At 45.8% G+C, this 10,782-nt stretch overlaps 1 protein-coding gene and 1 long non-coding RNA gene across 2 annotated transcripts; both read left to right on the plus strand.

Annotated features, from left to right (window-relative positions):
• LOC110437389 lies at positions 3,590 to 6,463 on the plus strand. The gene is made up of 4 exons (XR_002455490.1): positions 3,590 to 4,295; positions 5,078 to 5,162; positions 5,929 to 6,242; positions 6,387 to 6,463. It is a non-coding gene; the product is annotated as an uncharacterized LOC110437389 (long non-coding RNA).
• On the plus strand, positions 6,955 to 10,563 carry LOC8080637 (keratin-associated protein 5-2). The gene is made up of 5 exons (XM_002444424.2): positions 6,955 to 7,320; positions 8,224 to 8,276; positions 8,979 to 9,023; positions 9,119 to 9,163; positions 9,779 to 10,563. The coding sequence occupies exons 1-5, from the start codon at positions 7,210 to 7,212 to the stop codon at positions 10,395 to 10,397; spliced, it is 873 nt and encodes a 290-aa protein (XP_002444469.1). The 5' UTR covers positions 6,955 to 7,209; the 3' UTR covers positions 10,398 to 10,563.

Here is a 10,782-nt window from a genome sequence, read left to right on the forward strand (position 1 = left end):
AAAATAATTAATCCTCCCCTTCAAAGAAAACTAATTTTCTAATTGGAGAAGGTAGTTAAGAAAGTTTAGATGGGTTTTTCTCATGGCTAAAAGGCCAGAGCCATCGGCGGCCCACACAACATATTGGGCCGTTCTTGAGCCAGACCGTTAGTGAACTCTGTCAGCTGCTGAACCCAAATGGGTTTCGATGTCGAGTTTCGACGCCACTGTTGAACAAGAAAACACAAGTATGGCCTTGTTTAATTCCAAAAAAAATTGTAAAATAAGAATAATAACATTTTCGTTTGTATTTGATAAATATTGTTCAATCATGAACTAACTAGGCTTAAAAGATTCGTCTCGTCAATTTCGACCAAACTGTACAATTAGTTTTTATTTTCGTCTATATTTAATACTCGATGCATGCGTCAAAGATTTGATGTGACGAGGAATCTAAAAAATTTTACAAAATTTTTTGGAACTAAACAAGGCCTATATACACAACCCGATTGTAAAAAAACCAAGAAGTATATACACAGCCCGGCCAGACGTAAGCTGCAAAGCACCCACGAGTGGTCCGTTCGTTGTTGGTCACAGCAGTGACGAGATAAAAAAGTTTGCGCGAGACGTGCAAGTTGCATCCCTGCCTCGCACACGTCCGCGCCTACCTATGCCGCCGCGCACGTCCCGCGGCCGGGGGCCCGTACCACTACCAGCACGGGCGTCGGGCGGCACGGCATCCGAGGAGCGCCAGCACCGGCTGCGCCACCTTTCCCACCACGAGGACCCCGCCCCGCCCCGCCCGACGCCCTCTGCGGTGCGGTGTGACGGGTGAGGCCCCCGGCCCCGACGCTCTCGCCCTCGCCCTCTGCGGCGGACCCGACCGGCAGGCAGGCGCAGCGCAGGCGGGGGGCGGGGCAGGCTGCAGAGCCCTCGATCACGTGGCCATGCCGGTGCCGCTTTTCCGCTTCGGGCCCGGCGTCAGAGGCAGGCAGTCAGGCCGCCCCGGCCAATCCTTTTGCGGCCGCAGGCAAAGCGGAACGGGCGGTGCAGCTGCTGCTGGCGCGCACCTGGCGGGTGGCGGTGGTAAAAAAGCGGGGCGCGGTGAAGCTGCCGGCCTGCCGCTACTGAAGCGGGTGCGCGTGCGTGCGCGCGGCTCAAACATATGGACAAGTATGCTAGTGCTTCCATGGCGGCGGCTGGTCTTTGTTTGCTGTTTCAGCTAAATCAGCTTTGGTAATGCCAGTGCTTCCACCTTTCACTTCACCTTTGCACGGCTGTACGTAGTTTTTCAAGATTTACGCATCGAATCTTAAGACACATCAAATTTTACGGTAGAGTATTAAATATAAATAAAAAATTATTAACTCTATAGTTTATCTGTGATTTACGAGATAAATTTTTTAAGTCTAGTTAGTTTATAGTTTAACAATACAAACAAAATTACTATAATAGTCCAATTGTCCAAATCAAAAAATAGGATTGAGGCTGTACATGCATGCAGTGGTGGTGCTGTATCAACGAAGAGCAATCACTTCTTTTCTGGGGGCTCAAAAGATGACGGTTTGCAAAAGACACGGCCATGAATGTCCTTCCGTACTGGCACTATCGCAGCCAGTGCCAACGATTTTCAGACAAGGGAAGGGAGCAGTGCCTTGCTGCCGTTTGAATCCAACGTGGATTATTCTAAACTCAAATTAAAAAAAACAGATTTCAGCAGTTTCAACCCATATTACACTGTTCTAACTCAGAAAAGTGAGGTCTTATTTAGTTTCAAATTTTTTTAAAGATTTCTCATCACATTGAATTTTGCGGCACATGTATGAGCATTAGTTATAGATAAAAATAATAATTAATTGTACAGTTTACCTGTAATTTACGAGATAAATTTTTTGAAGACGATGCTGACATGTGGGACCCACACATTAGTGAGTAGATAGAGAGAGAAGCTGCAGGGGCATTTTGGGACATACGAGAATACATAGACCTTTAGGCACCAGCACATGAGCCCAATGCTACCCAATACGTATAAAATGGAACGATTCAAAGTAAAAAAGAATTATGATAGCATGTTTCCAAATAGGCGAATAGTAATGGTGTTTTTCAAATTTGCAAAATTGCAATGACAGCCTTGTTTACTTCTAAAAAATTTTCAAAATTTCTCGTCACATCGAATCTTACGACACATGCATAAAATATTAAATAAAAATAAAAAAGATAGCGAATTACACAGTTTATCTATAATTTGTGAGACAAATTTTTTGAGCATAGTTAGTCTATAATTGCATAATAATTGTCAAATAAAGTTGAAAGTGCTACAGTAGCAAAACCTAAAATTTTTCGCGAACTAAACAAGGCCTAGTGTGAACTCATGCCTAGCATATGAATTTGGCAAATCTACTTGGCATCCATATAAATTTGGCAAAAGAAGAAAATTAGTCTCCAACAGTTTGGCAAATGAACTTGACATTTTTAGTAACTTGGCATTCTACGCGCATCTTTATGCGCGCGTACTCGGCTTCGCATCCTCGTCGCGCGCCGCCACAAACTGTGCAATTAGTTTTTGTTTTCGCTTATATTGATATTTGACAAATTTTTGGATTTAGCTACTGTAACACTTTATTTGACAATTATTATTTAATCGTAAACTAACTAGGCTTAAAAGATTCATCTCGCAAATTAGGGCTTCTTTAGATGTGAAAACTTTTTGAATTTTGGTACCGTAGCATTTTCGTTTGTATTTGACAATTATTATCCAACCATGGACTAACTAGGCTCAAAAGATTCGTCTCACAAATTACATGCAAACTGTGCAATTAATTATTTTTTATCTATATTTAGTGCTCTACACATGTGCCGTAAAATTTGAAGTGATGAACTAGAAATTTTTTAGATCTTAGGGTGAACTAAACAAGGCACAAACTGTGCGATTAGTCTTTGTTTTCGCTTATATTTAATACTCATGCATCAGTCTAAAGATTCGATATAATAGGGTGTCTTGTTAAATTTTTAAACTAAACTAGGCCCAACTCCGTACGTAAATTGAAAAACGGAGATGTATTCTCTTCGTCCACAAATAAATGCACGTCTCAGCTTTTTAAGGAGTCAAATTTTTATAAATTGACTAAAAAATATCAAATAGTATTAATATTTATATCTGTAAAAAAGTATATTATGAAAGTATATTTTCATGTTGAACCTAATGATATATATTACATATGATAAATATTATTATATTTTTTATATATTTGATTAAAATTTAAAATATTTAATTTATTGGGAAATAAGACGTATATTTATTTGTGGACGATCGAGTACCTATCTTCAAACGCCCATCTCCGTCCCGACGCCCGTAGGCCCAGCGGGGTTGGGCGGCTCGGCGCGCCCTGTGGTTTCTGATGCCCGACGATGACACAACTGAGCACTGTCCCGTACTAGTACTACGCCCTGCTGCATGCTTTTGCATTGCTTTGCTTCCCGCCGGCCACAACGTGCGCGTCCACCACCAGTACATCCGTCGCCCGTACACACAACAAACGCCCAACGCCGGCCGCCCCGCCATCCGAATCCCGTGCTCCATCGGCATCCCCCCAAGTACACGCATAGGCCTTCTTTGGCAGCCCAGAATCCCGCAGGGATCCCGGCCTTTTCCATGGGCTAATCAGGCCCGTGCCAGCCTCCCCCGGGCCAAAATTATGCACCATTTGGCAGCCCACGAAGTCGAGGAATGCGGCCCGCTTCCCTGTATTTTACTCGGGGAACAAATCCACGACCCTTTTGTCCGGGAGAGTTTCCCCGTGCACTCGCGAGCCGCCCGACTCCTTCCTCTCGCAACGCCGCCGCCGCTCGCCCAGGCTCCACCGCGGCTTGCCCAGGCTCCGCCGCGGCTCGCCCAAGCTCCGCCGCCGGTCTCCATCCGGGAGAGCTTCACGTCGAGTCGCATCCACCCCATCATCCCTTCAACGACGCCCCGACATCCCATTTCCTCCTTCCGTCCGTTCTCCGCCGGCGACCTCCCTCCCTCCCTCCTTCCGTCCGTTCCGTCTCGGGTGAGTAGTCTACACGCACCGCACCGGATCCATTTCCGGCCGGATCCGCCATCCATTTTGGTTGGTCCCGCGCCAGTCAATCGGCGGATGCGATTTGAATCTCATCATGGCCGGATCTACGCCACCTTGCCGCTGCTTTGTTTGTCTTCCCCGACGGCAGCTCAGACCCTCCTTACCTGACCCTCTCCTTTCTCCTTTTCAGTCAGGCCTTCCTCTGTATCACCAGTGAAGCAAAGGATTGGAGGCTACTCCATCCAGGGCAGCAAGGTAACCCAGCTTCTTCTGTATCTGTCTATGCTATATGCTATGCTCTAGGTTGGGATTAGTTCCGAGCTATCTCGAATGAAATCAAAAGAAAGGGATACACTGAGAAGTATATATCTAGTTTATGTAAAAAGGCGTGTATTAGAAACCCTTCTTATTTCTAGACAGAGACTCTAGCCCTGATATTCTTGCAATCAAGTAAACATGCCTGTTGTCTTTCTTTTTTGATGAATGAATGCATGGATACATATAAGCTACTTGTTACCCTCCAAGATTCAGACTCTTGTCCCATGTATGCTTGCTGCTGTTCTGAAATTGCTACTAGTTCAACTGTTCAAAATCTGAACCTTGTGAACCATTCAAAACCAACAAGTGGTCTAAGTTTTTATAATACTTGTGTCTTTCATCGATGGTATTAGTCAGTCCCAAATGATTAATAGCTAATACTTGTGTCTTTCCATGTGATGATAAGTCTGAACCAATCTTTGTGCTTCACGGGCTCAATTTTCGTATTTTTTTTGGAAAAAAACATTGGATGCTTTGTCTACTTTTAGTTTTGATCGACTGTGCAATATAGCAGCAGCAGACATAGGTTTTAGAAGTCCCAAAATCTCATGGATATTGTTTTTGCCTCTGCTTCTATTTTCAAGGAAAGATGTTGTCATTAGGATTTTTTGTAAAAAAGGCCAAACTAGTTGAGACATGCCCAGCTACTGCCACTTACTGTTGTTTACAGAGCCTGTTTAGTTGTACATGTGCTTACAATTTCTACAATGTGCTTACAGTTTCTACAGAGGCTACGACTTCAGCTTCACCTTCCTGTTCCTGTTCACCTCCATCCTTGTGCTCCTAGTGTACATCACCATCTAGGTTCGCTGCCTGTCTTCCTTTCTCTTTATTTTAGAGCATATATGAAACCTGGAAAGGTTTACTATCTGTCTATCTGTCTATTTTTTGAGTATCCACTTATGTTTCTGTATCTTTGTCTAGTGCGTTGTTTCTGTAAATGCCTAAAAATATACTACTCCTATTTCAGTAATAAAAACATGCAAACCCCGGTGTATCTTCTGTCATCTCCTGTTAAGAAGCCAATGTTCGATGCAGTTTATTATTTGCAGTTTATTTAGAAGGTTTTGCTGAAAATAGAATGCAATTTATTTAAAAGAAACATATTGTTTCAGTTATTATTTGCAGTTTATTTAGAAGGTTTATTTAAAAGGGCATATTGTTTCAGTTCAGTGGATGCACTGGTTCTGGCTAGCTACATTGTTTATATAGGTTGGCCCTCAATGTTTTATTTACTTTCTTAGACATTTAGCAATTAGAATTTGCAAGATTCTTCTATCTAATTAAAAATGGTAAGGTTGTTTCCAGTGTGCTAGTTATCTGTCATATGTGCATGCAACACCCATAGCTAGCTGTTACTCTATGGTGCTCTTCACAGTAGACTGGCTCTGTTCATGCAAAATAATACTAGTGATGCTCTTCACAGTAGATGACGAGTTTATTTTTGTCTAGTCTTTCATTCAGAAAAAGTCTCTTTCAGTTAGATATATGCTATCTTTCAGTCAGAAAATTATGTTGGTTCTGTTTTGTGTGTCTTAGCTGCTAATGTTTGCCCTTTGTTTATTTGCAGTGCTCTTTGTGGAGGAAGTGTTGTATGATTTGAGAAGAAAAATGTTTTGCTAGCTGTAGTGCCTATGTGAGAAGCTCATGGAAAGGAGTTTTTTTTTTCTCAAACACTACCCATGAAAAAGAGTTAAACCATATATTTTTTAATTATGTCTTAGATATCTAGATGGTGACCATCTGTGATTTGGTGAAGAATGGATTGACTGAGTTAAGTTTGCCACTTGGAACTAATTTTATATGTATTGGACTACGTCAAATAATTAGTATTGTGATTTTCCATGCATTATGCTCATGAAAAGTGCTCGGCATTGATATGAGGTTATTTCTCTATATTATTAAAAAATTTCAGTTTTTTCTTTATTTTCAAGACATTGTTTTCAGTTTTATTGCCGTACTTTGGCAGAAGTTCTCAGTTTTTTTAAAAGAAACAGTGCATACTTTCATACAAGTGTTGTTGTGCAGACAGTTCACGTTTTCCTTGCTCAGGGCAATCTATTGCCAAACAACGTCAGGGAAAACTCCGCACCTGTGGAAGTCTGCCCTGGGAAGATGGGGGAATGAGGTGTTCAAAATATTTCCACGCGTAGGACTAGATTCCCAGGGAAAACTCCCCTGTGCTGCCAAAGTAGGCCATAAGGATTCCATCGGTCGGTCGCTATGATCCTGTAAACGCGCACGACGGCGCCAGTAGCCCCCCCCCGCCGCGACGAACCACGCCACGCGCCGCGCCGCTCCGCTCCGCTCCTAGGCCGTGCCGCTGCTTGTGCTGGTGCCGGTGCCGCCACTGGCAAAGAAGAGTACGCACGCGCGCGGGCGGGGTTCCTTCCCGGCCCGCGCCGAGCACCGCACGCTGACACGCAGCTGCAGCTTACTGGAGTACACCTCAGCCGCGGGCGGGCAGGGCTGCTGCGGCTCGCGCAGACGCAGAGACGCTCCCCGGTCGCCCCCACTGCCTGCGCCCTGGCTAGCGCGCGGCGCCACCCCTCTCGCCCCGACGGACGGCCCGACCCGACCCCAGCCGGTTTATAAACAGCCGTCGGCCGCCACCCTTTCTTCTCCCATTTCCCAGGCTCAGGCTCAGGCTCAGGCTCTCCCTCTCTCTCGCACAGCTAGCGGCACAGGCACATTCCCCTGGCCGGCCGGACCCGCGCACGGCCGCATAGAGCAGCTAGCTACGAGTAGATAGCTCTCCAGCAGCCCCGTAGCTTAGGTCGCCTCGTTTTCGTAGGGACTCCTGGTCCGGCCGTTGGTCGATAAGTTGGCGGGCGGGCGGGCGGGGCGCGCGATGGGGGAAGCGCCGCAGCCCAAGTCGCCGCCGAGGTACCCGGACCTGTGCGGCCGCCGCCGGCTGCAGCTCGAGGTGCAGATCCTCAACCGGGAGGTCGGCTTCCTCGAGGTACGCACCACACCAATCGCTTTCCTTCCTTCTTTTTCAATGGTGGCGTCGCGTGCGTGCGTGGCCGTTCGCCACTTCGCCCGCCGCGCGCTCTACTCCATGTCTCCATCCTCCATCCTCCATCCCGTGCGCGGGCTGCGACTTTGGGAGGAGCGACGCGGTCGCGTAGCGCATCGCGTCGCATAGGGACCGGAGGAAATCTCCACGGAAAAAAGTTTGTCGATGCGGCCGCAGCTCCTTCTCGGGTCTCGGGGCAGTTCGTCGCGAGGCTCGAGGCGACAAAAAGCGTGTCCCTCCCCTGCTCCTCCGACGTGCCGCGCAGTATGTACGGTACCCCGGCATGGTCACCTCACCTCACCTGGGTTTTGTCCCAAGATTTTTCTTTACCCTTTCTCGAGATGGAAGCCAGTCTTGTTCTCGCCAAGACTCATGGCTTACGAAGAAAAGGGATGGCCATAAGCCAACTCATGGCTTAGTTTATACTATACTCCTAGGCCTAGTTCCTAAATGGAAAAATTCAATGACTAGGTTTTAAAGATTCATATTACCAATTATAAGTGTAATTAGTTATTTTTTAATCTATATTTAATGCTTCGTACATGTGTGCCGTAAGATTTAATGTTATATAAAATTTTGTAAATTTTTTTACGAACTATATCAGCTTCTTCTGCCTTCTACTAGCAATTAGAAAGCCTTTCATATCTTTGCTGCTCGCATTTGGCATCGGCACGGCATGGCAATGAATGGGTGGTGCATAGCACACTGCCGCTTCCATTCATGGCACATGGCACGGAGCAGCGCTGCTGCACTGCACTGCACTGCACTGCACGAACCATGTCTGCATGCTTGGCCGGCCCTGACTGACCGACCGACTGGCTGACGGGGACTACTCGCCTTTTGCAGCAAGAGATACGTGGACTCGAGCGGATTCAGCCCGTCTCGCGATGTTGCAAAGAGTAATCAGCTTTCCTGCTTTTTCACGTCTGGAACTGGAACTTTATCACTGCATCTGCCTAATGATTGTTTGCTTGGCTTCGATGGGCAAGTGGCCAGCCTATGCTCCTTCGTGTTCATGCTATTTTCATGCTCAAGTCAAGACTACTCCTTTTTTAAAAAAAATTAAAAAACAGCATAGTGTTTGTTTTCTGCTATTTCATTTCAGAATTATCTTATATATTGCTCTTGATATTAAGAAATGTGCAGTTACAGTGGTGATGTGCTGCTATTTACCACTTTGCATTTGTCACGAGAAAGGGGGGGGATATCTTCCCTTGTGGCTCGATATTCCTTGACCCCACCCACTCCCCTTGAATGAAAGAAAACAGACTCACATGAACAGCGACAAGTATACTGTGGTTTTCTTGAACGTTAGTTTGTGTAATGATTATACTTTGTCCTGGTTGTCTGATGCTCCATATTTGGACTGTTCACACATACAGTAGCTCAGATTCCATTTATATTCCTATTTGAGGTTGCAAGATAAAAGCTAGTGTATCAAGAAATGAACATATTAGTGATACAATAGGTACGGAGTAGGTCCTCTGCCAGTTTTTTTTAAGATATTCAACAGTAATAGTATACATTTATGCTTGTGATTATCTTTGATTAATGATGTTTCGTTCACCAAGTTGGTAATGCTTTCCAATAATTCTTGACAGTGTCAACGAGTTTGTCAGTGCAAAGACCGATCCAATGATACCAGTGTATGAATTCTTAACTTGATTTTCTCATGCCAGCAGAACCATGCGTTGATGCTGCTTATCAGTCTTTTTTTATATGTTGACTCTGCTACTTGCAGAAGTAAAAGGAAACATGGATCTTGCAGCTTCTCCCGGTGGATCAGGTACTTCATTTGTCCCTAGAAAACTATATATTTTGAAATTATGGAATGGCACGAATATTCAAGTTTTTCTAATTGCTGGTTGATACAATGAATCACTGAACTAGTAAACGTCCATCAATTGAAGTAGCACCACAAACCAATACAATAGGGGTCCAGTAATTTGATGCTATGTTCCTGCTCCAATATGTAAATCAACATTACTTTTGAATACAAAACATTTTTTATGAAAGAAAAGCCATTTAAAAGGTTCTTGTTTTTTATTTGACAAGAAAAAGGTTCTTGTTTAATTTAGACCACTGTTGCTGAAGAACTATTTTTCATCGTGTTTAAAAGGACTGAATTTCCGTTCTCTGTACCTTTTTTTTTAGAAATTTGATACTAGAGTTTGGTAGCTGTAGAGTAGTAGTAGAATTTAGAAGCATCAAGCACATAGTAGGCGTACATAACACTGGCAAAGTGACTCCTCAGGCTGTCCGACGTCTGTTCTAGTGGTGGCTTTGAAACATTTTTGCAGCAAAGCCAAGCCTATGAGGCTATGCTGCCTTCTCAGCATTTCATTTCTTGCATACTCCAGTTGAACTGTTAGAAATTCATGATAACTGAAATCTTGTGCAGATCAAAATTGCGCACATGCTTTTCATGCCTGTGCTGCTTCAGCTGCTCTTGCTGCACCTGCCGCGCCACGCAGTGCTGTACTCCGCCGACCTGCAGCTGTCCAAAGACCCCTTCGTGCAGCAGCTGCTGCTGCAGCCCCGGCTGGTGCTCCTGCAGCCTTCCCAGCTGCAGCTGCACAGGCTGTGGCCATTGCCGGACCCAGTGCGGCAACTGCTGTCCTAGTGGTTGCAGCTGCGCGGACTGCCCGTGCTCCTGCTCCTGTCCCTCGTGCGTCAGCTGCTGCCCCGGCTGCTTCTCCTGCGCGGGGTGCTCGGCCGGCTGCCTCGGCGCCCTCAACCGGTGTCTCAGCTGCGTGTCGTCGTGCTGCAGCGGGATGCGACCTTCCTGCTGCAAGTGCCAGTCGTCGTGCTGCGAGGCAGGGTCGTCGTCGTCGTCCTGCCGCGGCACCGGCACGGGAGCGTGCTGCCGCGGCTCGTGCCTCGGTGCTCCGGCGGCGACGCCGTCGTGCCCGGAGTGCTCCTGCGGCTGCGTGTGCTCCTGCTCCAGGTGCAAAGGAGGATGCTGCCACTGCCCGTCCTGTGGTAATAATCCCTGCTGTGCCGGTGGATGCTTATGCTAGATTAGAGTAGTACTAGTATATTAGCTAGTGTGTCAGTTACTCTTCTTTTTCTGTGCTGGATGATTTGTGGCGTGTGATATGGATGGAACTTCGCTAGCGTATGGTATTCACTGTCAAGAATTAACTTGGGAGCCAGATGTTGATATAAAATTACAGCTAAAAAAAATACTGCGCCGTGAATGGTTCGTATTGTTAGTATCTGGGAAAAGGTAGGGTATCGAGCCACCAACCAGCCTGCTCGTTTAAGCTTTGCTGGGGAGCAGCTGTTTCATGTATTTGCTATAGTGTATCGTAATTATTTGCAGTCGTAGCAGCTGCAAGGAAGCGTATTTCGAAGGTTGTCTCAACAGGAGAATCATTGCGGAATCTAAATCTAAAATGAGTC

Source organism: Sorghum bicolor, chromosome 7 (assembly GCF_000003195.3).
Source record: "Sorghum bicolor cultivar BTx623 chromosome 7, Sorghum_bicolor_NCBIv3, whole genome shotgun sequence".
NCBI lineage: Eukaryota > Viridiplantae > Streptophyta > Magnoliopsida > Poales > Poaceae > Sorghum > Sorghum bicolor.

Excerpts from the sequence above, each read along its gene's own strand:
- LOC8080637 (XM_002444424.2), top strand. The coding sequence starts at position 7,210 with ATGGGGGAAGCGCCGCAGCCCAAGTCGCCGCCGAGGTACCCGGACCTG. Across the intron at positions 9,024-9,118 it reads ACCGATCCAATGATACCAGT|AAGTAAAAGGAAACATGGAT; the intron begins GTATGAATTCTT and ends TGCTACTTGCAG. Across the intron at positions 9,164-9,778 it reads AGCTTCTCCCGGTGGATCAG|ATCAAAATTGCGCACATGCT; the intron begins GTACTTCATTTG and ends AATCTTGTGCAG.